Below are 27277 nucleotides of genomic sequence, written 5' to 3' on the forward strand. Positions count from 1 at the left end.
TTTGTTGACTTTTTAAACAAACGCCATTAAGGAATATCTACAAGGGATGATGCAGATTCTTTACAAAGCATAAGATCTGGGACACAACAGAGACACACACAGCTTTTTGTTTTTATCTCACCTGCAGCAAGGCTGAAGCACACACCAGAAGCTGCAGTTTGTCTCCACCACTGAAGGACACACCCCCTTGAATTTAAGGCCAGTGCTATAACCCGGTCTGAAATACTCTCATCCACATGATCTTTAAAATCCTGGAAGCCTACGATATGGTCAGTGTTGAGAAGGATTCTCTCTTCCAGGCACCAGAGACATATAACTCCACCAACAAGTATTAAAAAGGCATAAGTGAAAGGAGAAAGCTATCATCAGCCACTCACTCCTCTCTTCTTGAGAGCCTGGGATTGTATGAAGACTTTCTATTGGACCAGTAAGACATGTAAAATCCTTAATAAAGGAGGCAAAACAAATTCCAAACTGTGAGACAAATATGTAAGTAGAAAGTGGTTTCATCAGTTTATTGCTTTTTGCAACCTGAACTTGCTGCCACTTCATGGATGGTCGAGTCTGTGCAGGCATATTCAATGCAGTAAACACTACCACAGAGAACAATGTTTTATCACAAGCCATAAAACTGGTGGGAAAACAATCTAATCCTACATCAACTTAACTTGAGAATTTCACAGTAAATACAGCATCTCCAAAAAGCTATTGGCATTTACATTAATCAACTGATTATTTTCAAGTTACTGAACCAAGTGCTCTGAAACACGTACTTCCAGTGTATTCAGGATGTCCTCCCAACACACACATTCTGAAATCTTCCAAAATTTCACTATTACCAAATGAAATTAAGGTACTTCGCTTCCAGTTTAAACACCAGGAGAAAGTAATTAGTGCATTTTAATACATTAACTAAAAGACTATCTGTACAAAACTCTTCATACTTGAAATATTTTTAAATTAAACAATATAATTACAAGAAAAACATAGACTAGAAATTTATTGCTAGTACAAAAATTAATGCATTTCACAGAGGAGAAGTTAGATTAATATTATTGCTATAAACACAGTGTCAGAGACAAGAATCTGATTTTCAAATTTGCTCAGTGTCCACAACTGGCTTTCAAGGACATGTAGGTACATGGGACTTACAAAAGATGAGGTCCACAACTTTCTTCAGAGTTATGCTTTATGATTTGATGTCATTTTATTGCCTTTTAGTATAAAGGCGAGAGGCATTTTTCACATACTGTAGACTGAGTAACAACACTACTCAGTGCAAACACAGTTATACCTACTACTCTAGTAGTAACAAAATGAAAGTGAACATCAAAACCTGCTTACAGAAGATCTGCACAGTCCAGTTTCTTAGCAATGCACTGATTTCCAGTCACAAGAATATATATCTATAGCTTTTTTTTTAAGTATGCTCTTTTCAGCAGTTATCTAGCTTGCTACTAGATCATACTACTTTCTCAAAGTGATTTTCTTAACTTATACACACTCACCCAATTGCTGACTTAAAAGCTGATCCAGGAAAGCCAACAACTCTACCTCTCCCTTCGATTAAATAGTCAACACTAGTGTTCATAATGGTTATCATCATTGTGAACTATTAAGGTTACGATATCTGCAATTAATTACTTAAGGATCATAAAGTAAACCAATGGAAATTTTAACCTAGTTATAGATTCTATTATTGCTAAATGGAAGATTCATACAAACCAGTGTTTTATAGAACCAGCAATTCTCAAGTCACTCAAAAAAAAAAAAAGGGCAGATTTTGTATTAATGCCACTTTAATTGGGGTAGGTGAACTCTGCTGCAAATCAACTAGTTAGAAACATTTATCTGGGTCTTAAGGAATGGAAATGACAAATGATCTGGTTCAGGTGAAAGCCTCCTACTGGCTAAATCCTCTTATAGTGTGCCCTGGGCCCGAACATGCTTCATGATAAAGCAGGATTCTAACCCAATACATTAATGCATCAATGATTTTAATATCAATCATGAACGCCAAAGTACTTACTATTCAGTTGTTGCCACAACAGTTCCTTTTCCTTCACCTCCACTCCCACATTCCTCCTCCCCCCCCAAAAAAACACTAGCACAAAACCAAAAGAATACAAATACTTGAGGGGGAAACAAAACGTTCAAGTTGCAAGAAATTAAAGACTTGAGAAGCATACACCTTTCTTTTCATGGCATGCATGAAAAGGAGTCCTACACCAAGAACTGGATTGACAAAGACAGTAGTTCAGTGGAAAATAACTCTTGTATGCTGTTAGACAACTCAGGCTAGCATTGTGCGTACCATATACATCTGAAAACAAAAACTCTGCTTTTCTTCACACAACTTAAAACATTAAATATTTTAAATGGATCTCTTTCAACTCCAAGTTGTATTTACATAGTTATTCACAAAAACATGCAAAGAAAATCTGACATCAAAATAAAGTCCAACAAATTGAACTTGACGTTAAAAAAGGCAGCAGAGATTCCACGTCCATTTTATACACACTTTAAACTACTACTTAGAACAGTGAAAAGGTTGTTCCAGCTGAACCTCTGGAAATTTAACAAATCCAAACCATGCCGCACTTCAATCACTAGCTGCCTTTGCCACAGAATTCACAATGTATCCCCCCAGTGAGGTCTCTGACAACTTTTTCTTTGATCAATTTTTGCAGGAATTTTGTTTCACTTGTCACATTGTGCATAGTTTGTCCGTTCATGGCAGCCATGCAGAGGTTGTTGTAATAGTGCAAAGGTGTGCTGGGCTGATCAAGGTCATATCCAAATCCTGCTAAGCTCACTTCATCACATAAATGTGTGGCCAGAACAACTGCTGTGACCCCAATTGTAGGTACATTCTAAAAAGGGGGGGAAAAAAAAGCCTGCTGAATTCAAACATTCTCCTTTGCCAGTTTTTATAAACACTTTACAAAATTTAACGGTTTTGTCTATTGCCTCTCCTCACTTAAAACTGAAATCAATTAAACAATCAATTAAAACTAAAATCAATTACAACTAAAACTAAAAATCAATTAAATGATCAAGTAAAACTAAACTTCAGGGCCAAATACTAATACAGCTTAAGTATTTGCCTTAAACAAGACTTCTGGCTGTCAACACTAATTTTTTTTTTTTCTATGAAGGCAAGATGCCCTATTACTGGGTAGTTAAACTACAAGTGAACTCTCGCTCCAAACACTCAAACAACTCCTGACATGCAATTAAACTTGACATTTCTTGATGTATGCTTACTTCAGTCTTGAGCAAGAGGCTCTCTAACAGCATTCTTCAGAATATGACTTTTCACTGAACCACCTGTGAAGAAGGCAAGTATACTACCATACAACTAAAAGATACATAGCTTGGTATGTTACGTTATTTCGATAAAGGTGAGAAGACCCTTCAAACATTTGTACAATAATGCTACCATTAAATGCTTTCACAGAAAAGGTGAAAGACAGTGGTTATTCAGTATTTTTCATAGTTCAAGAGAACTAGTGACATCCAATTTCTCAAACAAATAATTAAAGTAACAAAAATGCAGTGTATAATTAAACTGGGCAATTCATCACTCCATACTATTGCTGGAGCAAAGGACATAAAGGGAGGATATACCCATCAGTTGTTATGGAGCACACTGGCATACATAGCAATTCCAACAGTTGGAAGGTTGCTTTACACTGGCCTGGTTTCCATACTCTCTGCTTTCCCTGCAGCTGGAGACACATCTGTCTATAGCCAATTGCTGGTTTGACTTAACAGGGCTGCTCTTAACACACTTAACATACATCAAATGCACGTTTTGAATATTTAACACCAGCCACAATGATGTGCGAGTGAACACACTGTACTGGAATGAATTTATGTCTCACTGCATCTGAATGCTTTCTAAGACAGGCAATTTCATGTCAGCATGCACAGGCATAATACCTCATCTAAAAAGGTGAGCTGAAATCCTACTTTGATTTTACACAAGAAAATACAAGAATCTTTTGAGAGTGCATTAATTTCCCTATTACATGAGACCAGCTCTGAAACTGCACAGAGAAACTATATTGAACGAAAAGCCCAAAACTTTTTTCAGTTTCTTATTTTACTTTGTATTAAATAGTCTCCTTCTCCTAAAAGAAAACTTCTTACCTTATCCCAACCCCAGAATTTTGATCGAGGTTCAGGGAACTGTAAAATGTCCAAAGCTGTCTCTTTGATGATGACTGGATTCAGAATCCGAAACTGCTTTGATGTAAGAGGAATTTTCTCAGCAACCTCCTTCCAAAAGAAGAGTCGCACCCACAGAGGCTAACAGAAAGAAAAAAATAGTTCAGCAAAGGGGTACTCTGAGACTGCAAAGTGTATGGCAGACACGGTACACAAGTTATATAATTCATCAGTGATTCTTAGAAATTCAGGAAACATTTTATAGCTAAGGTGGTTCAGGAATACCAGTATACAGCTCAAGTGACTGACCCAAAAGAGGAAAAACCTCCAAAGTATTTGGAATTGCAGAGAGGACAGCAGAGGGAAAAGTTGTTTATTCTGAGTAGTTGACTGCACATTGTGTTTAACCAGTCAACAGATCTACCAGCACCTCCAGTTCTTTGGACCTTCCCCAGCACAACTGAGCAGGCACCAATATTTAAAGTAGTGGGAAAGGGAACCACAGTTTTCCACAAACATTAACCAGGCGTTCCGAGGCAAGCACTGGATTTAAAACAATTTTGCTCAGGCTTTGACACGAACAGCTGTTGTTTGACAGCATCCACCTAGCAATAAATGTAACACTTCAGAAGAGGGTTTAGGCAAGGCTCAGCAAGCTAGATTCTGATCTCATGCCACTTGCAGTCAATTAGATGCATGCTAATGGAAAAAAAAAAATACTAAATCAGGCTTATTTTACAAGTCTTTCCATATAATGGGTAACACTAAGCAAATAATAAAACTGCTATAGCTGCAATGCAGACCTACATTTTTTTAAACAGGCTTTAAGGTACAACCCTAGAGCAGCTTAAACTGATGAAATCTAGGTTGCTATGGTCCCACCTTCCCACCCATACTCTGTATCAGTTTACTGAAGTACCAATACCTGCCCAGAGAGCTGATCCAACTGAAAGCCTAGTATTTGAAAGGAGAAGTGTTTTCAGTTCACAGAATCACAGAGTGGTTGAAGTTGGAAGGGACCTCTGGAGGTCAAGTAGTCCAACAATCCTGCTCAAGCAGGGACATCTAGAGCCGGTTGGCCAGGACCATGTCCAGACAGCTCTTGAGAATCTCCAAGGATGGAGACTCCAAAGCCTCCCCAGGCAACCTCTGCCAGTGCTCAGTCACCCTCACAGTAAAAAAAGTGTTTCCTGATGTTCAGAGGGACCCTCCCATGTTTCACTTTGTGCCTGTTGCCTCTGGTCCTGTCACTGGGCACCACAAAAACAGCCTCGTTCTATCCTCTTTGCATCCTTCCCTCAGGTATTTATGGACATTAATAAGATTTCCCCCAAGCATTCTCTTCTCTAGGCTAAACAGTCCCATCTCTCAGCCTTTCCTCATAGGAGAGATACTCCAGTCCCTTAAGCATCTTCATGGCCCTTCAGTGGACTCTCTCCAGTATGCCCATTCCCAGATCAGTTCCCAAAACTGGCACTCTGCACCACCAAAAACACCAGAGCAAGCATGAAGGTGGGAATGAGCAGATCTGCCCCTAAGCCATGCAAAACAAGAAAAGGTACTCTTTTCTTAAAGCACATACTTCAATCTTCTAACTCACTAACAGAGGATGCTGCAGATGCCAAAAAGCAATCACTCTTTCAATCCCCCCAAAACAAATTTTAATACAGAAAGCCATCCTTGTACTAGTCATTCTTCAAAACCAAACTTTAAAACATGAAATAGCTAGATAGCTTGTAAGACAAGTAAGTTAGGGATTTGACTCAAGTTAGAAAGCTGCTGGTCATCAAAATTACCATACTGCTGCAGGGGAGGTCATAGACCAACATTGCCTCATCCCTGGTAAAAAAAAAAAATCAGGGAGAAGTTGTTCTTAAATTTGTGCAAATTCATGCATTCAGGAAAAACTACCCTCTACGAAACATACTCAGATTATTCAAAACAAGGCACACACTCTGGGCTAAAGTAATAGTAGACAGTCATGGTCAATATTAAACAGGCCTTCCATATGCTCTCATGTTATAAAAATCACAGAATTAAGAAGGGAACTTGGAGTACCTAAACTAGCATGTATCAAACTTAAGAAACTTGACAGGCTTTCTTCTAAATCTCTCTCAAAAATTTAGAGCACTTGTTTTCAATCTGTGGTCAGAGAAACTTAGCTACTGGTTTTCAACTTGCAGAAATTACCTGCCTGCAAATTGAAAGAGGTGAAAACCACCAATTTAAAGAGCGTTTGGAAACATGGAACCCTTCTATCAGTTCCTTAGGAATCTCTGCTCTTCTTTAAATATTCAGTGAGAAATAAACGATGTCTTAATTCTGGAAGCACAGACAAATGTGAACTAACAACTGTGATGCTTCAATTACACATTAACTGCATGTATGCCTATTGTAGCAGCACAGACTTTAGCTGTTAAAAAAAATGACTGGTATCCAGAAGTCTCATTTCTACTTCAGGCTCTGCAGACTTGAACAAGTCACTTAAACCTAATCTGAAATGAATTCCACTTTAGTGAACACTCAATATGTCACGTAGCTTGGTGCAAACCACCAATATCTGCAGGAAAAAAAGTGTTACTGTCAGCACAGGGCTTCAACATGAATGCTGGTACCAACTGTAACTAGGAAACAGAGCTAAAAAAACCACACAAAGTTACATAAAAGATCCTCAGTATAATAATACAGAAAGTAACAGATCAGTCAGCTTCTTAAGCATTAGAAAAAACCACTAAACAAAAACCACAGGTACATAACACTGCTACATTACATACCAAGGTTTCATTTTTTACCATTGCTTGAAGCCAATTGAAATCAACACTTTTAAACAAAACAGCCACAAACAAGCTAGCAGGAGGATACTCATGTTCAGAAAGTGGGGCTCCTTCCGGGTAAGTCATCCGTATAGTAGTTTTGTTACCAACGTGATCTGTGTATCCTTGAACTGGTGCATCATTTAATCTAACAAAAAAAAAAAAAACAAAACAAAAAAACAAACACAATGGAGAGAAACTGTATGTAATAAGCATGAGTTACAATCTCATTAAAACATCAGACACTAAGCAAAGAACTTGTATTTGGCCCACAGATTTTTAACAGAGCGGAATACAGTGTTTTCTCAGTATCTCCGTGTTCCTTACCTCACGCACTCATCTACCCCTTACCTTTGAGAGGAAGCCAATTCTATTTCTGAATTAACTGGCACAAGTGCAAAACTTCAAAAAGAAAAGCTTGAACAGAAAAGTAACTTAAAACAGCATCACAGAATTTCATATTCATTGCCTTGTGCCAACTCAGAGAGGCTTAAAAGAGGAAGGGAAAGAAAACACAGGAAGTCGCCAAGTTGCCTTCATTTTTATATCTATACAAATACACACACGCAAGTATTACACACAGAAAGGCAGTCAAATTATCCCCTTCAATACAATGTAATGCATCCTCTGGGTTTACCTCATTGCAGCTCACCAAAAATTTCAGATGCTAGCACACTGCTGACAAGAACAGCCTCATCCAGCTCCACCAGTTCTGCAGAACAGTGTAAGTCCTGCAAACTTTCCTGTATCAACAGAAAGGTCACCTTCATGCTGCCAGTCCTAATTTCAGAGAACAGTTAATGCAAGTTCTCTGTCCCTCCACATGCTGACAGGCTTGTTTACCTTTGTGTAAGAGCCACTGACTCACTGTATCAAGTCTTCTAAGAAGAGCAAGTCTTAGTTTACAAAGCAACTTGGGAAAATGTTTGTATTACATTTATTTGTGACTTTACATGATTCAAAATACAAAGAAGGAGAGTTCAAACAGTAATGCTCAGAAGGCACGAATACAGAGCATGTATTCATTTAATTCAGACATTAGAAAACACAGGTAATCATAGAAAGCATGCACTGATCTTGTAAAGATAAGGAAAGACAAGCATGCTATACAGTGTGTAAGCAAACTGTATACTAAAACACCAATTAATACTTATTGTGTTTGAAATAGCTGTTATAAAAATCCTTCAAACAAGCATCCCAAATAACCAATGGGAAAAAGGCAGGGGTTAGTCCTAAAGCCTACCTCTGAAAGCTTAAACATATGAACAGATAAAAACAGGATTGTCTACTCATCTATGATTTCACTGGTTTCTGTCTCATTTTTGCCCATGTTTTGTTGTATCTGAAGTCCAAAAATAATTACACTGAATTCCTGTCTTGTGAACGTGACAATTTATTTTGCTCCCAAGACTTCAAATTCCATCAAGTCACAAGACAATTTCTCAAAAGCACTTTCAGAAATAGCCTTATAAATTGCATAAATGTTGGAAATACTTTCCCCTAAAAAACCAAAGTTGGCTCATAAAGTTGAAGTAGTTGAAATCCTTAAATGAAAATTACATACCTTATAACAATATCAAACTGATTCAATAAGTGACCCAGCTCTGATCCATGAAGAATTCCACCACTGCCAACAACAACACAACGCCTACAGTGTTTTGACTTCAAATCTTCTGGTAAATCATGCTCAGGTAAGAGTTCAAGGAGATTTTTAAGCTTATCAAAGAACTTGTGAAATCCAAAAGGAGGTTCATATTTAAATAAAGCTGCTTCTTCATTTACGTTTTTTCTTACAAAGGGAGATATGTCCATGCGATATTTCTCCGCAAATAACTTTCCCATTTCGTTCTTTACATAAGAAGGTCGGCACTGTTCCTGCAATGCAGCGCTGGCATACTGTTGTGCTCTCTGAAACAAAACATGCATGATTTCAGTCAGAAAAGCCGGCTTCAGGAACATACAAAGCCCTCTTAATGCAACCCACCAGCTGACCACCAGCAGTTTAGCAAACACAGGGGTTTATAAAGAAGGCTTAAACATGGAAATACAAGACTTTTTAAAGCATTCACTCAAACGCAGATACCTGCAAAGGAATGCCTCTCCACCCAATCACTTAAATCTGGATAGGAGGTTTTCTAAAGAATAATTAGGTTAGTAAATTGGTAAGTGAAAATGAGCTATTTCAGAACACTTGTACTGTTATTTACAAAAATAGATTAAAAAATCTAGATGTACCTCTACCCATCTAATTCAGCAGCAAGCAGAATTCTACTCCGCTGCTCAATTGCATGACCTGAGTTCTGCCTGCGGTAGGATTTTACCAGGGACGCATCCACTGGGTAAACTTCTGTGAAATGGCAGGCTGGGTTTGCTTACTAATCAAAATGAAGCAACACTTCTTCCATAAGTATTGCTGAAGTGGTATTGCTAGTGACAAAAACACAACTTTAAAAGGAATGCAAGGTGTGGGGGGGTTTCAGGTCTTCTTTCAAAGACTAGTCACCAAAATAAAAGACTACAGTTCCATGTTGCATAAAAAGATTAAGCTGTCAGATAAAACCACACATTGATCTGGCTCATTTAAAAAAAAAAAAAACCACCACCCAAAAAACTATTCATGGACATTTTTTAGAAATCTGTAGCGGCAAGCCAGTATCTGATGTAAGGAAGAAGAGAAATAGCAAAGGTATTATTTCTACCAGTTAAAATAAAATCTTTTTGCATGTTCTCTTCCTCAATACAACTCTGCTGATCTTTCCTCCAGTGTAATTAAAAAAAACACATGAGCAAACACAGGGGCCAGAGACTCAAGGTTCAAATCTAATGCTAACTCAGTTCTTCTGTACTGTTAAGGAAAGGGAAGTGTGTATCTGGGTGCACAAGGAGGGAAGTTGTTTTTGGTTGTTTTTTTTTAAAAAAACACAAGATAGCTCTACATAACTGCCTCTGCCACTGTTAGAAAGGCCTCTGCAAGTTTGGGCATAACCACCACACTTCTTCCTGGGCAAGGCACAACTGAGCAACTTCATGCTGTACTGTGCCAGCAAGAGTCAATGCATCTTTGGAAAAGCCTCATTTTTAAGGCTGATAGTCGTGCATCCTATCAGTAAAAATTAATGCCAATCACTTGACAACTGCCCCAAACAGTCTGTGATCAGCTACTACCTAACTAGACAAAGAACAATGTTATTTCCTCATCCTGCATCTAACACAAACAAAACGAATTATAAGACAATGATAAACACAGTCCATACAGTTTTTAAGTTTGCTTGGCTTAAGGTGTTTGTTGTTCAGAAGAAAGAATATGTTACTGAGAAAAGAAATAAGTCAAATGAGAAGAAAAGGGGAGGCAAAGAGGCTCAGAAGGGGAAAAACATGCACTGAAGAAGGTGGGAGGTGGGGGAGGATGCACATGCATTGATGCTAAGATGAGACTATCTTAAATCAGGGCTTCTGCTCTAGGTTGAGTCTTAGCGTTGAAACATTCAAAGACAGAAATGTAACAACTCTTAAGCCAAGTTAAGTACTGTTATAAAGAGCAAGCACCTTAAGTAGCAAAGGCAGAGAACTGTCACCAAGAATTAAGAGAAAGCTTTACTGGCATGTTACACCGGCTTAAAAGCCACTTGCAAAACTGTAGTTGAAGTAAGTAGCTGCTACCTTAAACAAATAAATGAACCAAGAGCTGCACCCTCCTGCACGTTTGCCCTGTGATTCCAAAAACATCTGAACAACTACAAGGCAAAGCAAACTGGGGAACTGACCCAGGTAAAAATAAACTTTTGGCTTAATGTATTGGGCTTGGGGCTTTTTTTTTTTTTTTTAAAGTATGTTACTTTTCATTTGCATCAATTTTCTGATCATCAGTGTCATGTGCACTGACACAATAGTATGATGACATGTCCATTTTAAATGTTATTCTTAACAGTCAGTTACCTCATTTTACCCCTAAAAATCAAGTTTCTCTATGCACTTCTGTTGTCACTCCACAAGAACAAAAAAAATAGAAGTTCTGTGGCATGAAATGAAGCAAAATATATTTTCCCTCACAGGATAATTTCAGCATTCTAGGTCTGTCTTATAGATCTTTATAACTCTTTTATTGTCAATTAATAACTTTTTTTTAAGCCAAGTTAAAAAAAAAAGCCAAAAATACCAACCCTTACACGATCGAGGTCCACATACGGCATTTTTGTTCTGTCACATTCTTCAGGGCCAAAATGTAATTTGAGGATATAAAGGAAGCACCCTCCAACCACAAACAGTGCAAGAAATCTAAAAACAAACAGGAGGGTGTAGGGGTAGGAGGGGGGGTGGGGTGGGGGGAAACAAACCAACTTTTTTTCCAGCAATCCATCAACTGTTAAATGAGTATTTTTAAACAAATTTAAGACAGTTGAAGAACTTCAGGTGAATACTTGCTCTTGATTCAAACCAAGATAAACTATTGCTTTGTTCACTGCAAGTCTTTCACAACTCTTCAGAGGTATCTGCAGGAAAGTATGAACATATATAGATGCTTTGATAAGGAAAATGTTGCATATTGACACTCTGATTTATGCAGTTCTGTGCCTGCATCATAGACTTCAATTGCATCTCTGATGGGTCAAACAGCTCTCGTCACAAAGAAACGAAAAGTGACCTTTGTTTTCCTACTTTAAAGCGCAACTATTTTAAAATATGTCTTTTCATGCAAGTTAAAAAAAGGATGGAACTTCAAATTGGAAGATTTTGGGCCAACAACCACCACTCACAGAACCTTCAATTCACTGGCAGGCCAAATGCAGAATTTAGATGCTCAGGTGTATGTTGAGAAGCCTAATTTAGCTATTTGCACCCCCAAAACATGCAGAAGAAAAAAAACCCAATCAACTTTAAAATTGAGTAATATAATTTATCCATATTTTTGATCTACTAAGTTCTCATTCCTAAGGAATCTTACTGTTGATCTCCAAATATTCACTTGGCTCATTTCATGTCTATACCAATCTGCAAAAATTGCACCATTCTTTGGTTAGAGTTGTGGTTGTTGCTCAAGTATGTAGTTTGACCTTTATTACTGATTTTAATTTCCTACGGTTTCCTAAGGACTGGACATTTGTTTAAACGTCGTAAAAAATATACAACCTACTAAGTATTCAGTGCTTCTTGAAACTCTTTCAAATGAAGATAATACAGGTTTCCAAGATTTTTTTTTTTTTTTTTAAAACCTTGTACCATACAGACTAAGAGATGCAACCCTGGCACTCAGTTTGCAGTATATGCTGCAAAAAAGGTGATCACTGGAAAAGCAGCACTGTTCTCACATCTGCTTTAACTAAATTAAATTTTGCACTGATAGGGGGGTCTAAAACCTTCAGTAGCATGTTAGGCTGCAATCCCTAGAAATCGGCTGACTGGCAGAAAACAAGGGATTCACAGCAGATTAATGAGGCTGGTTTTCCTCCACAGAGTTTTATCAAATATCTCTAGATTCAGCTGGGGCTGCACTATTCAGATGCTCAAAACACCAGTGGATATAACAGTTTGGCTTTGGGTTTTTTAAGCTTTAAGACCTAAAAATTCATGTGGCAGAGAAGCATCACAGTAGTGAAATTTTTTGGCTTAAAATGTGGTTCTGGATGTATACTAGCACACACTCATTAATTTTAATTTGATGTCAAAATATAAACAACGGAGTAAGATTTTGTGATGTAGTATTCCAGACGTCTTCATAAACAAATTAACTATGAGGGGACACCTCCCCAACATACCCACTAAACATCCACTGCCCTTCAATTTCTTCAATTATCAGACTGTACAAAAGCCTCAGCATTGTTACTTATCTGGATACAAAAAAGATCGGAAACACTTGTCAGCAAAGTACTGGGATGTCATATTGGCTTGGGAAAACAGGTACTACTATGAGAGAGCCTAGGCTCCTCAAAGTGTTTTAGGTGCCCCAAGGAAAGCTGTGTGCCTAACCCTCCATTCAGTTCCTGTGGCAATCTCATCCCTTGATTTTTGCACCCTTTTTGTAACTGTCCAGGCTAGGGGGAGAGCAACTGACCTCTGTGTTGCTGTGACAACGACACTTACTTGCAAGTACCTTTTAAAAACCAGCTCGGTCTTCTCATCTTCATGTGCAGCCACCTTACACCATTGCACAGGAGGTGAACAATCACTTTTCAGCTTCACAGAGTTATTGTCACTCAGCATTGCTGTAAGAAAGAATGAAAAACAATGATCATAACTTTTGCTGAATTGGAAAAAGTTCATAGGACATCCAATGACTATTAACTTACTCTGTTTCCCAGAGAAGACTGTGATTCTTAGTTATCTTGTCAGGAATACTGAACTGCTCCTGACCTCCTTGTGATAAAGAACATACACATTTCAGATGCACTGCTAGGACATGATTATAAAAATATGTGCACGTTGCCAGGTATAGGTCTTTCCATGACTCATAAGCCTGAAGTCTAATAACTGCAATTACATCAGTTACTGTCAAGCACCATTGTTTGATCCTGGTCAAACACCATTTTGTTTGAGGAATTATTAGACTCCAGACAGGAGAAAAAAAAAATCTACATGGTATGCTCAGGGCATTTATGATCCTTGAATCAAAATGTCCAAGCACTACGCTACCCTGCATGCAGAACCTGTACAAACCATCCCGTCCTCAAAACCGGAGTCCATATTTCAGATCAACACCCTGATTTCCCCAAGGTTAAGCAAATCTGTCTCATCATTGGTCTGAATCTACTGCTGACCTCTTCAGAAGCCCCAACAACATGGTCAGCAACTTCCAACAGCAAGCACCAAAGAGGATGTACAGGAAATTTTGCCTGGCATACAGGAGGACCAGGAGGCTGCCAGCATGTCACGGTTTAACCCCAGCCAGCAACTAAGCACCACACAGCTCCTCACTCACTTCCCCCCACGCAGTGGGATGGGAAAGAGAATCAGAAAAAAAAAAAGGTAAAACTCATGGATAAAGACAGTTTAATAGGACAGAAAGGAAGAAAATAATAATAATAAAATGACAACAATAATAATAAAAGAATTGGAATATACAAAACAAGTGATGCACAACGCGATTGCTCACCACTCGCCGACTGATGCCCAGTTAGTTCTTGAGTAGCGATCCCCCCCAGGCCAACTCCCCCCAGTTTATATACTAGGCATGACATCACACGGTATGGAATACCCCTTTGGCCAGTTTGGGTCAGCTGCCCTGGCTGTGTCCCCTCCCAACTTCTTGTGCCCCTCCAGCCTTCTTGCTGGCTGGGCATGAGAAGCTGAAAAATCCTTGACTTCGTATAAATGCTACTTAGCAACAACTGAAAACATCCATGTGTTATCAACATTCTTCTCATACTGAACCCAAAACATAACACTGTACCAGCTACTAGAAAGAAAATTAACTCTACCCCAGCCGAAACCAGGACACAGCACAAGGGCAGTTGCTGTCTGCAGCAACAGCTCCCCTCCAACAAATATTGTGAACCCAGCAGGAGTGCACAGTGCTCCCTCACAGGTGGGCAAGTAACTGATTACTAGCTAACAAGAAGCAATCTTTCTGCTTACTGTTTGTAAGCTCCCATGAGTTTCCATCAGCATGCTTCAATTCTGATTTTGGAAAGAAAAATGCAGGCTGGCACATCAACTTCTCACAGGCTGCTGCCATTAACCAAAGATGTGAGCAAACAGGGAAACACCATGCAATACGTACCCATACAAGCCTGCTGGTTTTGCCCTCAAAGGAGAAAGGATACAGGCAAGCATTTTTCCTGCCTTGCAGACCTCCCAAAGGAGCACTCCCTCTGATCAGCCAACCATGGAAAGGTGCAGCCTGATCCTCCACAGTGGAGGATTTCAGCCCTACTCCTTGACTTTGATCTCAGTGCTTAACCCTGTCTGCTCTCCACTGCAAAGATGTTCACACTCTTCTGTTCTCCTGCAAAGAGCTCTGTCACAAGAACTCCTAAAAAAAAAACAGGGCTAAGGGAAGATTTTTATCTAGGGACAATCTTCCACACTCTCTTTTCTGCTCCACCTCCTTTTATTTTATACAGCTATATGACCCATTTGAATTACCCAGTATTGCCACTTCAAAACACTATTTGGACAAACAACTGACATTCTTAAACATCAGGATGAAGGAGCTGATGAGACAGAAGCACCCCCTCCAGATCTCAAATCCAGCCCACTGAAATTTCAGAGATATCTAATTCGGAAGATGACTCAAAGTCAGTCTCTCTTTGCAGTCACACATCATTTCTCATTAACAAATTTGATATACATGGTGGAAGGTCAAAAGCCACAAACTATTGTGAGACAGGGTGGGACAAGGAGAGATAAAGATCAACATCAGCATCTTAAGTCCTCTGAAGAGCAGTTAAGTGATGCTTTCTAGAGTCACCTGCAAGTGATCATAACCCACAAAACAGAGCAAGGCAAAAAAAAAAGCCTAAATGGTTTTTGCCAACAGAAAACTTCACCACTTACCTCAAACATACGTAATTTGGTTATTATGATACTAAGAACCTCAAATTACCTCAAATTACCCACCTACCTGTATTTATTAATTGCACAGACTCTGAGCTGTCACACTTGTTTGTAGGCCTTTGTCACAAAGCAGCAATACCTTAAACAACACCTTTTAGCAGACCTGAAATCACTGTACAAACCAAGGTCAGTACCATTAGGCTTGTCTTGGAACAGGGTAAACCAAAACCCAAGGGCTAAGTGACACTCCTAGGTCCCTCAGAATGCTAGCAGTTAAGCTGAAAATCAAATCCAGCTCCAGTCTTCCACACAACCTGTCAGGACACAAGACAGCAGGTCATAGGGAACCTATCAAACCTTACAAGCTCATTTCCTCAGAGCAACACCTCATCTTTACTGGCTGCATCTACACCACTGAATAAAAACAGCACTGAAGAGCAAAACTGGGTGTGGACACCACAACCCCAGCCATCTGCATTGCAAGTCCACTTTGCTCTCAGCTAAGATTTGCAGCAAATCAGTCAAGTCCGCATGGGTAAAGGCCTAGTGTGCATCAGCAGAATTTGTTACAAGGACCATACCCTAGTGCCAGTTATGGATCACCAAGTTGAACTGCTCTACCTTGAGATGCCCGGTGCCAATCCAGCGGGACTTGCACCATCACCTTATATTCCAGGTATGACACACATCCTTCCCGCCACACTACGCAGACAAGGCAGCTAAGCACCCCTCATCATTACCTGGGGACCCAGCACCTTCATACCAACACATCTTGGAGATGACAGGTATCCACAGAGATCGTGTTGCCAGCATGCACAGGCAGCAGCCCCAGTTCATGGAGCCTGCCAGCACGGTCACATGTGGCACACGAAACAAGCAGTGATTAGAAGATGCTGCAGAGCTGCAGAGGAGAGCATGAACAAGGCCTGCAGACCACGTGGAAACTCCAGGATTGCTCCACATACTGCAGAGAGTACACACAGCCACATCACCTCGGAGGAGACTGGCTCAGACCAGCACAAAAAAGGGGCACTCAGCACTGTTTGGCAAAAGGGAAGGGGATCGCTCACCGACACGGATGGCTTATGGCACAGATGTGATCACTGAACACTGCATGTGCCTAAGCTACAACATAGAGCAAAACAATAATTACATCTGTCAGTTCCACAGATCTCTACATACATGGCTGGGGAAAAGTATAAAATGGAACTTTTCTTTTTTAAAAAAAAGAAAAAAAGCTGAATAAAAAGCAGGAAACAAGCTTCAGCCACTTTCACTAGAGAACAATGCAGGTGGTAATTCTCTCTCGGGTAAAAAACATAAAGAGGTAACTGGATCAGTCTATAGGAACCTAGATCAGAACAGATTCTCCACAAAAGAATCAGTCAGTCCTGCTACGAGGAAATCATTGCAACAACATACTAAGTGACACAGTGAGGTCTGGCCGTGGTACTGGTAACATTTATGAGGGAACACACTCCAGATTATGCACATATTTTCCAGAAGTTTGAATCAAATCCATAACATTTTACAGCCTGAATTACAAGGGTAAGGTTAAAGCCTCACTGCCCTTGCTTTGTTCAAAGCAGGTTTTTATTTCTTTGCAAATTAGTCTTTCCTATTCTAGGACCCAGGTTCTCTTCTAATTTTACAGAAAGACTTGCTGTGAAAGACTGCTCAATGTATATAAAACTTTTTATTGCCTAATGGCACTGACATACTCCTGGAATCATCCTGCAGCACCCAATGACACAGCCAATCTCCTCTGCTGTATAAATCGTCAAAGAGCGGTCTGCAAACAGCACACTTTTAATGATTTCCAAGGGTGAGAATTTCCTACCACAGAATTGTATGCAGAGGTCCTACACCAGATGCACCTTTCATGAAGCATTTCAAAGCAACGAAAAGGGAAGGCTGCAAGAAATCTGAAAGATGGAGAAGAAACTAAAGAGTTGGAGAGTGATGAAGACAGAAAGGAATTAACAAGGAATGCAAGACTGCAATAAACAAGTGCTATCAGAAAGTCTTCCCTGCCTCTGAGCAAAATAAATTCCAGTCATCCCCAAACGGTTGCTTCACTCATCCTGAATGTGCAAAAAGGAACAAGGAAACACAGAGAATTTAATTAAATCACCTCAGCACATCCTTCCAAGCCCAACTCTTACTATGCTCAACAGTTTTGTTTAATTTGTCTATGTAACTGAAACACTGTCTGTTTTCATTTCATTTGCAACAGTTTACTTCAGGTTGACTTTTGTCAGTTCACTTCAGACGATTCCTTTCTTAATCAAGTCAATATACATAGACAGATAGATAGATCAAGTCAAACTTTTTTTTAAAATTACCCAAGGTTTGATCCTGCACTCTTATCTAAGTCAATAAGCACCTTCCACTGGCTGGAATGGCGTAAGAGTGCTCAGAAGAGCAAGATCAGCAGTAACAAGCACCTGAGAGCGCACCTCTCCCCACAGTCTTCCTGAGTTTAAAAAAAAAAAAAAAAACCAAAAAAACCACCACCACCTATGTGTTTACAGAGAGAACCATGGCAGTTCAGAAACCAAGCACCAAAGACAAGCTGTGCCTACAGCATCCAGATTTTGTTGTTTGCATACAAACACCACTGGCAAACACCACTACACCCTTTCAGAAAGGTGCAGTGCTACAGTTGTTTTGGGAGCCATAAATGCAAGTGTCTCAATTTGCGCACCCAAGATGTCTCAGTAGTAATGCTGTATCACAATAATCACATTTTGCATTGACATTTCCATAGCTACTCATTATGGTGTGATGAGTGAGGACTCAAGGGACTTAAATTTGCTTTTCATCTACTGAACTTAAGTGATCTGTGTAAAGCTGCTGCGAAAGCTAAATTGTCCATCAGTAGGAATACACTCCAAAGCTTTTTGTGGTGTTATTCATTTCACCATAATTTACTTTTGTCTCATTGTTATTCTTAAGTAGACAAAATTTCCACACTTGGAATATTTCAGAAGCAATTAATTTAAGTCTTCAGGATGTATTTTTACGTGGGAATGCCAAAAACTAAAAAGCAGCACGTGTCAAGTTGCACATGATCACTGCCACACCCTGAAAAACTGCATACAACACCTGGATTTACCTAAAGACAAGGACTCTCGGCCCCCATTTTTTGGGTGCCAACAGTGTTACCAGGTACGGAGACAGGACCAGACCAGCCTGCATACGAGTGTGGAATGAGGCATATACATACATCCCCTCCCTCCCCCCACCCTTTAGCCCCCTCCATTTAGCCCCCAGAACTTTAACCCCACACAGGGGATGTTTCCACCTATCTCCTTTACCCTACCAATCCAAGCATGTTCCCACCTCCCCACACCGAGGGTCCAGTTTACAGCCTCCACGGTTGAGCTCAGCATTTTATGTGGGCAGGTACTGTACCAAATCGACTGTGCAGGCAGAGACCAGAGCCACAGAGGAAGCACCGACAGTTACTGCCAGTCGGTAACTCTTCATGCAGAAGCTTATCCCCCAGATCTACGCAAGTACCTGTACTGTTATTCACTACTTGCTCTTACCCCAGCCCATGGGGAAGCTACCCTAGGCAAGCCACTCCTGAAAGCCCAGCAGGACGAGCCATCTTCTGTTCTACAGTTGTACAGCATCTAGCACAACATGATCTTGGACAACACCTGAAGCCCCTAGGAGATGAAAATACAAGTTGACTTTCCCTCTCACAGTACCACCAGAAGTAGCAGAAACAGTACAGTCATTCGCAAGACAGTCCCATCTCAAGGTCTCTCTGCACAACACAGCCTTCGAAGTTCATGTAACAAGATCAAGATGCTTGCAGTGTAAAGCTCACAGCAACTGAAACCTGAAAGTCACACCTATATAAAGGAATTACTAATCAAGGACAAAAGGGCTCGAGCAGGCAGTGAAACAGAAGGTAAAACTAATGCAAAAACACCCAAAAACACCTGCTCATTTCATGTCCCCTCCTCTAAATCAGACACACATAAATTACTTAAGAAACATAATTCCAAAACCAGTAAATGATAAAATGAAAGCTACTTGGTTTTGAGCAACAATTATGTTCCAAAAAAGAAAAACAAGGTTAAAAGGCAGAGAAGGCATTTTCGCATGGAATAAACTTGAGCAAGATACTCTTCATTGAGATGTTGTGCACATTATCAGCAATTAATTCTGCATGAACTTCCTGTTCTGAGGCTTTTTAAATCAACAAAAAAAGCCCACAGACATATTGCTTATGCACGGAGTTAGAAGAATACATTTAAGAAAATTTAAACTGATTACCGATTGTTTCCTGGGACACATTTGGGGAAAACAGATGACAAAAAAAAAAAACCTAACTGACAACTACAACACTAATGTCTGTGATTACTTGCAAGAGTTGTGCCCATGAAAAGATTACACATTTTAATCTAGCCTCATTATTGACCAAATAGATAAGATATTAATTTTCATTAAGGTTTTCAAGATTGATATAACATTTGCATAGAATGTTATTAATTTATGTAACAATATGAAAAACAGTTTGATAAAGTTTATAGTTAGGATTAATTTTGTTTGCTTCTATAGTATTGAAACCCATACAGACTGAACATAAGGGCTGAGATGTAAAAAAAAAAAGAAAATTATGGTTAATTAGGTGGTAGGTTTTGTGTTTGTTTTTTTGTGTTTTTTAAACAGACGTAAAAAATGTTTAAGAGCCATCTGTTAAGTAGAGCCTCTCAGTTGAAGAAACCTAAGAATAAGAAAAATTTAACTTCTTTATCCTCTGTTCTTTTTTTAAGAAAATCATTAAAGAACTGATTCAGAAATCAGTATAAAACTCTCTCAGTTCCCTCCCACATCTTCAAGATGTGTTCAACTCTCTTTAATGGGCAAAACCATCCTGATCCAGGGAATTTTTAAGTAATATAATTTATTGCCAATTAATACAACTTCCAATCAGTGATTCTAATAATGAGAAAAACAATTTAACCCATGAGAAAACACCTTTCCTTCCCTTTCCACAGGCTAAACTTAAGCCAAACACTTCTCCCTTCCTGTCTTAATTTCCCTTATTTCTGCTACAGGTTACACAGAGCCCGTCCCAAGTCCTTTGGGGAGGGGACAGGCAGTGCAGGAGCTTGGGGTCATGTGCATAACGGTTTCTGTCTGCAGCTCCTCTGTGATTATCACTGGGTTTCTTCTGCTCCTCTGCTTCTTACCAGCTTACCTGCTCTGGCATAGGTGGCCCACAAGTCTCCCAGGGGTGTCCCTCCTCCAGGACTCTCCCTTCCAAGTCTCCTGATCAACCCATGATACCTTCAGATCCTTCCTATGCTTTCAAACTTCATCATCTCTTCACTGGAAACAATAAACCATAATGAAATAAATTTTGCAAATAACCTCTGCCCATTTAAAAAAAGATCATGCTAAACAATTTTTTTTTTTTAATCAACAATGAATCAAGCCCCGTCCCAATAATAATCAGGGAGGAAAAAATGGCAATACAAAGAATAAAAAAGCCGAAGCTAAGGACAGTTATTTGTGCAACCCACTATACGTGGAGGACTCCGCAGTTACAAGTGTTGTACAGTCAAACTGCTACCTTACAACTGCAATGGCTTAGAGGTATTTTTATCCATCCAAAACACAGAGTATTTCTTAAATACAAAACCAATTTTGAAACATATTCTCTCGTAACTAAAAGAATTTGTTATTAAAAAACCAATCAACCTGGAACAACATACCATCATCCTCTAGCAAGATGCACTCCAGAAATTGCAACACAGTGAAGGACTGCCTCACTTTCCAATGACTTCTGCAGAAGTGACTCCAAATTTTTAAGCCAAATTTTAAACACAGGTTTAACAGACCAGCAAAGCTAATTGAGAAGTTGCCCAGATGTTGAAATTGGATTTAAAACCTATACAGGGTAAGTAAAAAGCCTTTTATCTGAATGGGCCCATTTGCCCATAGTGACAAAATACTCAGGAAAAAGTGGGGAAAGAAGAGGGACAGACAAGTTATCCCAAAAGGAACTGTTTCTGATTGGGAAATCTCTTTCTTAAACACAATAAACATTGAAATACCTCCTTTAAGACCCTTGTTCAATGGTACCTGACAAAAATCCCTTAAAACCATAAGCATGAGGAAAAATTCCAGAGATATTAAAGATCTGAGGCAGACTTATCAGGAACATGCTGAGGCATGAGAGACTCCTGCATTATAATCTGTAGCAATGTATTAACTGTTGGATATTTATCTTCAAATAATCCTCTGATCATCATCCTAGCACTTCCTAGCAGAAATGGGCACAAGACAAAGAGACAGCAGCCAGGAAGCTGTTGCAGATTAGGGACTGACAGCTTCTTGCCAGAGGAAAAACTGGAACTAAAGTTAGAAATTAGAGACTTCTGTCAATTATTTCTTCAGTTGCAACTATATATACCACAGTGTGTGTGTATATATATATACACACACCCCACAGTAAAATTGGTACAAGTATTTCAGTATTTGATAAACTTTCTTTGAATATTATCTACTTAGCACCTATTACTATTGAATGAAAAAAGCATTTGGCAGACATGCCTGTTCTGATGAATAGTAGAGTCCATTGTTTTCGTTAATTTAGTAAAGTCAATAGAAAGAATACATCCTTGACAGCAGAAAGTTTAGCCTGTAACACGGTTATAAGCACCTACAACAGGACATTGATTACCTTAGTGCATAATGTATCTTACAAAATTAACTTCTACTGGTAAGACTTTTCAATCAGACAATAAAAAGTAAAAACCAATGTCATCTGTACAATCTGCAATTCATTTGGTCAAGACCTGTCTCCTCAGAAAATGAGAACATAATACTGATTCCTATACATGTGTATACGATTGGCAAAAAGTGAAAGGAGGAGTAAATGAAAATCTCAGAGCAGCTGACACTCTCAAGAGCACTGACAGAATCGCAGGTGAAAATTATTTTGCCTGGAGGCATGAACACCAGCAAGAAGTGATAGTACCTTAGAGGCATCATCCTTTTTCTCTCCTTGCCTTATGATACTCTACCTGTGTTTTCTTCTAATTTTTTAACAGCTCATTCCTACATCCTCTTTGCAACATCAACCACCGACTAACTCATGAAATCATTAATAACCTTACATTATTGTGCCTATTTGCCCAGTCTTTTCCTTTAGGAAGAATACACATATCTAGGCTACAACTTGCTCTTAACCTTGGGTCATCCAGATTGAACACAAGAAAATTTGTTCTAGCTCAAATCTGGTCCAATTATCAGCTTGGAGATACTCAGAGTGTAACACCATTACTTCCTTTCAGCAGCATTCACAGGAAGCTTTTTGGATACTAACAGTGCCTACTAAAATAATTTTATAGGCGAAGAAGTCTTAGTAAGGTTCTAAATGACAGTTGCATGTTCCAAACAGGGATCACCCTCTTGATTTCACTTCCGCCTGAGCCCCCTCTTCTCTAGTCAAGCTTCCCAAGCTTTTCTAAGCTTTTCTGTGAAACCTTTTTCAGTTGCTATAAAATGAGGAACAGCAAAAATCCATAATGCATAAACACAAGAAATATCAACAAGATGTGCTTCAACACTTAAGAAGGCAGCTGATGCTTTGCAACAGACAAAAACAGTATCAGATTTTGGAATTTTTCTGACTCCCAAACAAGCCACAAAAAGTCAGTGTTCCAGCCAAGCCAGAGAAACAGATGAGTTAAAGCATTGCTGTTGTGAACACTGTGGTATTAAGATAAGTTTATTTCTTGCAGAGGAAGCTTTTGAGCAACCCTCACGGGGGTTTTGGGGGTTTTTTTTGTTGTTGTTTTAGAGCAAATCCCAGTTTTCATTTTCATGTTACTTGTGTAAGAAACATTGGCCTGCCTGCTCGGGGTGTTCAGAAGCTGAGGTCAGCCACTCCTCTCAGCATCTGCTGAAGCTAGCAAACACACAGGAGGAATGAACTGCAGCCTAACAGCAGGCAGCAGCTACTCAGGAACCTCCTCCTGTGCAAACCTGACATGCTTCTTTCCACAGAACATCCTGCTCCCCAGGCCCACAGACCCTGCACTTGCGGAAGCACCGCTCTGCTCCAGTACTTTGAGGAAGAGCCACACCAGCCAGGAGGGGAGGAAGAGAGCACAGTGTATCAGCCTATCACCCACCACCAGCTGGGCAAGTTCATCCAGCACAAGTGGAAGGTATTTCTGAGCCCCCACAAGGAAGCCAAAACAAATCAGGTCTTTCCCCTTACAAGTGAAGTTTGAGGAGTAAATCTTCCCTAAAAGAAACAGTCGGAAAAGACAGGGCATAGCATTAATCTTTACTGGGCTAAGGAAAAATGCCAGCAGACTTACACAGCCAAGATGTTTCATATTACATCTGAATTATGCAGCAGAATAGCACCGAACAAGTGGTAATTATGGAACAATGTTAATAGTACAGCAGCATTTTTACCACAGTATCATCTAACACTCCAAAAGATCATGGTAAAAATCACACTTGAACCTACAGAAGCAAAAGGGGAGATGCAAAAAGCCTCCCATGAAGAAAAGGCTTAAAAGGAAATTGCAATATAGCAAAGAACATTGCTGGAACCAATTTTAGTGCTTAACTTCTGAATTCAAGTCTTCAGGACCTAACAGGTTGCAGAGAGAGGTGGTGGGATGGGTGAAGGAAGACCTGCTCCCAAGAAGAACAGAGAGCTCGGTTTGTCTAGCTTTGCAAAACAGGTTGAGAGTTTGTCCTTAAGATACACCAAACACGTAAACACCAATGCCAAAAGCAAACAATTCAAACAAAATGTCTGCACACAGGAAAAAGTGGTCATAAATAAATATGGACTATAAGCAAAAGATTCCTGAGCAGCAAAGGAATAGCCTTCCCATGGGAGTAATGGAAAATAACAGCCTACACAAGTTTTAAGAAAGTCCTTAATAATTTATGAATGACCTTATGAGAGAGAGTTGCCTGCAACAGAGGAGACTCCTCCATGACCCTGAAGTCCTATGTCCAAATTATGGTTGTGCAGTTTTGAAGCACTGGATGCGCCCGCTGCAGATGCTTTAATCTGTTGTGTTTGAGTAAGTTTCGTACAGACTTGCTTGCAATTTGATAATTACTCCATGACAAATTTGAAGGATTGGCTGGGTCTTGTTCAGTAACCTAGCCTTTATCAAAACTCAAGACCTACTTAAGTTTTTCAGGCTCTCTTATCTAAACAAGATAACTCACCCTCCAAACACCCCAACTCTGCAGCAATCTTGGCACGTTCCACATTCATTACCTAAACGGACGCATGGAAAGCAAACAAAATTAAACATTTTAGCCCCTTTTCCTCAGTGAAAGGAAGTTTCTGCTATCGCACTTTGTCTTCCTACATCCTGCCCCTAACTGCTTGTCAATCATTTGGCCAATTTAATCAAACTCTACGGAAGGGAGGATGCTAAATCCCAAGAAGTTCCAGGAAACCAGAGGCAGGACAAGCCCGTTTCTCATCAGCCCGAGGGAAGCAGCCAGTGCACTTGTGCACACTACTCTCCAGCTGCATTTTGACCTTTCAGTGAAATTCCCTACCTTTGTTCCTTCTTGTCCAGCTAGCAGCGGGCTTGGGCTGCAGCTCAAGGTTTCCTGCTGTGTGATCTAGAAGGGAGATAGTAAGCTCGCTGCAGCAAAACAGACGGAATAACAGTCTGCAGGAAAACTGCGCACCACTTCTAAACTGCATCTGTACAGCCCCATCGTAAGCTGTGTTTAAAAACACATATCCACTTTAGACACATAAAGAGCATTTATCTCAACAAGTTTTCTAAAGAAAAGTAAGAACTATGCATCTTTATTTACCCTTTTCCTCAGAATGAGGCAAAACCAGCCATCTACCACAGGAAAGCTGTTTACCCCCAGTAATTTTATGAACATTTCCTATTCATTTCCATAACTAAAGAGAGCTGCAGAATAAACATCTCTATCAGCTTTATATTTTGACCTTATCTACTGAAACAGAAGAAAAAGAGGGGGGACGACACGAAAAACAGAACAGCTCAGCACAAAAAACTCTTTCCTGAGCAGTGATAAGAAAATAAGGTTTTGGCAGCAAACGGCAGAGCTCACTTCTGTTTTGCATTCGCATCACTCCCAAGCAGGAAAAGACAAAGTCACCCACAAAAAGGCTATTGCAACCCACAGACAAGTGGAAGCCTATACTTTTTATTTCATAAGAACAAATCGACACAGACCCAACTACATTCCTCTCCCTCCCAGGAGAGGCCCAAGACATACCTGACCTCCATCGCCCATCCGCTCGAGAACTCCCAACCACCACCTCACCACCCGGAGACCTCCCCAGCCTGGCGTCTCCTCGCCTTCCCCGGGAGAGACCTCGAAGCACAGGCGCTGCTGGACACATCCTAAACACCTCAGCCCCACATCGCAGCGGGGCGGACGCCGCGGCCTGGCCCGGCTGACCCCGCAGGCCTCCGGGCACCCCCGGCCCGCTGAGGGAGCGGCGGCCCCGCGGCACCTCAATATCTCCGGGACGCATCTCCCCCTCAGAAAACACCCCCAAACGTTGGTGCCTTCACGTCCCAGCGGCGCCTCAGACCCTTTTCAGCAGCGACACAGGCCCCCGGGGCGCTTCTGAGGGCAAAGCCCCCTCAGCACCACCACACACCCCCCCCCCTCAGCACCCCGGCTCCCCACACCCGCAGGCCCCGCTCCGCCGTACCGGCCTCCCCCCCCCCCCCAAAAGAAAAAACAAACCCACCCTTTCTCCTCCCTCCAAATCGCCGCCTCACACCCGCGGGCGGCGGGTCTCCGCCACCACCTACCTGCACCGGGCTCGGTCCGGGCGCCTCGCCTCCGCATCGGGGCGCGGGAGGGCAGCGCAGCCCCGCCGCAGGTAACGGCTCCGCGGGAGGCGGCGGAGGGAGGGAGGGAGGGAGGGGAGGGAGGGAGGGGGTGCCGCGGCACGTGGCGGTAGACGCAGCCAATGGGGGCCGAGCGCGACCCCGCAGCGGGGCGGGCGGAGCGGGGCCTGCGCTGCGCGTGGCGGAGGGGCGGCAGCGCCGGGCCGGGGGGCAGGCCGCCGGCAGGAATGACGCAGCCTCCTCACTCGCCGGGTTTTTGTGGTGGTATTTCGCGAAGCGAACCTTTTTCCAGACGTTTCTTTCCTCAAGAAATTGTGGGGTTGGGGTTTTTCACACACACACACACACACCCCCCCAGCCGAGGGGCCGTGCGGGGGGACCCGCGCCCCGTCCCCTCAGGCCGGCCACCCTCGCCTCGCCACCTGAGTCCTCGCTGCCCGTGCAGCGCCTTCACCCTCTCCTTGTGGAAAAACGAGGTCGGTCCCCAAATCACGGCATTTTAGCTGCTTTTATTGTGTACTCCCAGGAGCTTGGGTGCGGGAGGGTTTCCAGGCCTCTCCGCAGCTGTCTTAGGAAATCTGTTTTCCTGACAAGACACCCAGCGCTACCGCAGTGACTGTAAAAAAATGTCTGTTTTAGTGGTAGACTCGTGTAAAAGGCTGCTTGACTTGCAAGAGAGGAGAGGTGACCTTGCAGACCTGCCTGACCGTGGGCATAGAAATCACAAGCTGAACGACCAAAAAAAAAAAGAGCTGAAAAACCACTGGGGCAGAACTAAAAAGCCTGGGTGCCAGCTGCAGGAGGAAGCTGATGAAGCAAGGAGACAGATTAAGTCGTTACAGATTGTGCTAGCTAGAAAAATTTTACTGTTTTTTTAAATATCTGGCTTATTGCTATGGTATCTAAAAATTGCTCCCTAGCCTAGATGATTGTTGC

General features: G+C 41.0%; 1 protein-coding gene across 15 annotated transcripts; it reads right to left on the minus strand.

Annotated features, from left to right (window-relative positions):
* Positions 1–490: 490 nt before the first annotated feature.
* On the minus strand, positions 491–26413 carry ST3GAL5 (ST3 beta-galactoside alpha-2,3-sialyltransferase 5). Of its 15 annotated transcripts, none has more exons than XM_052780743.1 (9): positions 26303–26382; positions 20698–20828; positions 19052–19153; positions 13075–13186; positions 11147–11261; positions 8551–8894; positions 6948–7134; positions 4156–4314; positions 491–2873 (listed from the first exon to the last, which is right to left on the minus strand). In XM_052780743.1, exons 4-9 carry the CDS (start codon positions 13182–13184, stop codon positions 2610–2612), a joined length of 1179 nt encoding a protein of 392 aa, XP_052636703.1. In that variant the 5' UTR covers positions 13185–13186; positions 19052–19153; positions 20698–20828; positions 26303–26382; the 3' UTR covers positions 491–2609. The 15 variants fall into 15 exon arrangements, with proteins under 15 accessions (XP_052636703.1, XP_052636711.1, XP_052636702.1 ...); XM_052780751.1 differs by having other exon boundaries at positions 13065–13186; positions 26303–26379; XM_052780742.1 differs by lacking the exon at positions 19052–19153.
* Between the last annotated feature and the right edge of the window lie 864 nt (positions 26414–27277).

This window comes from Harpia harpyja, chromosome 2 (assembly GCF_026419915.1).
Source record: "Harpia harpyja isolate bHarHar1 chromosome 2, bHarHar1 primary haplotype, whole genome shotgun sequence".
NCBI lineage: Eukaryota > Metazoa > Chordata > Aves > Accipitriformes > Accipitridae > Harpia > Harpia harpyja.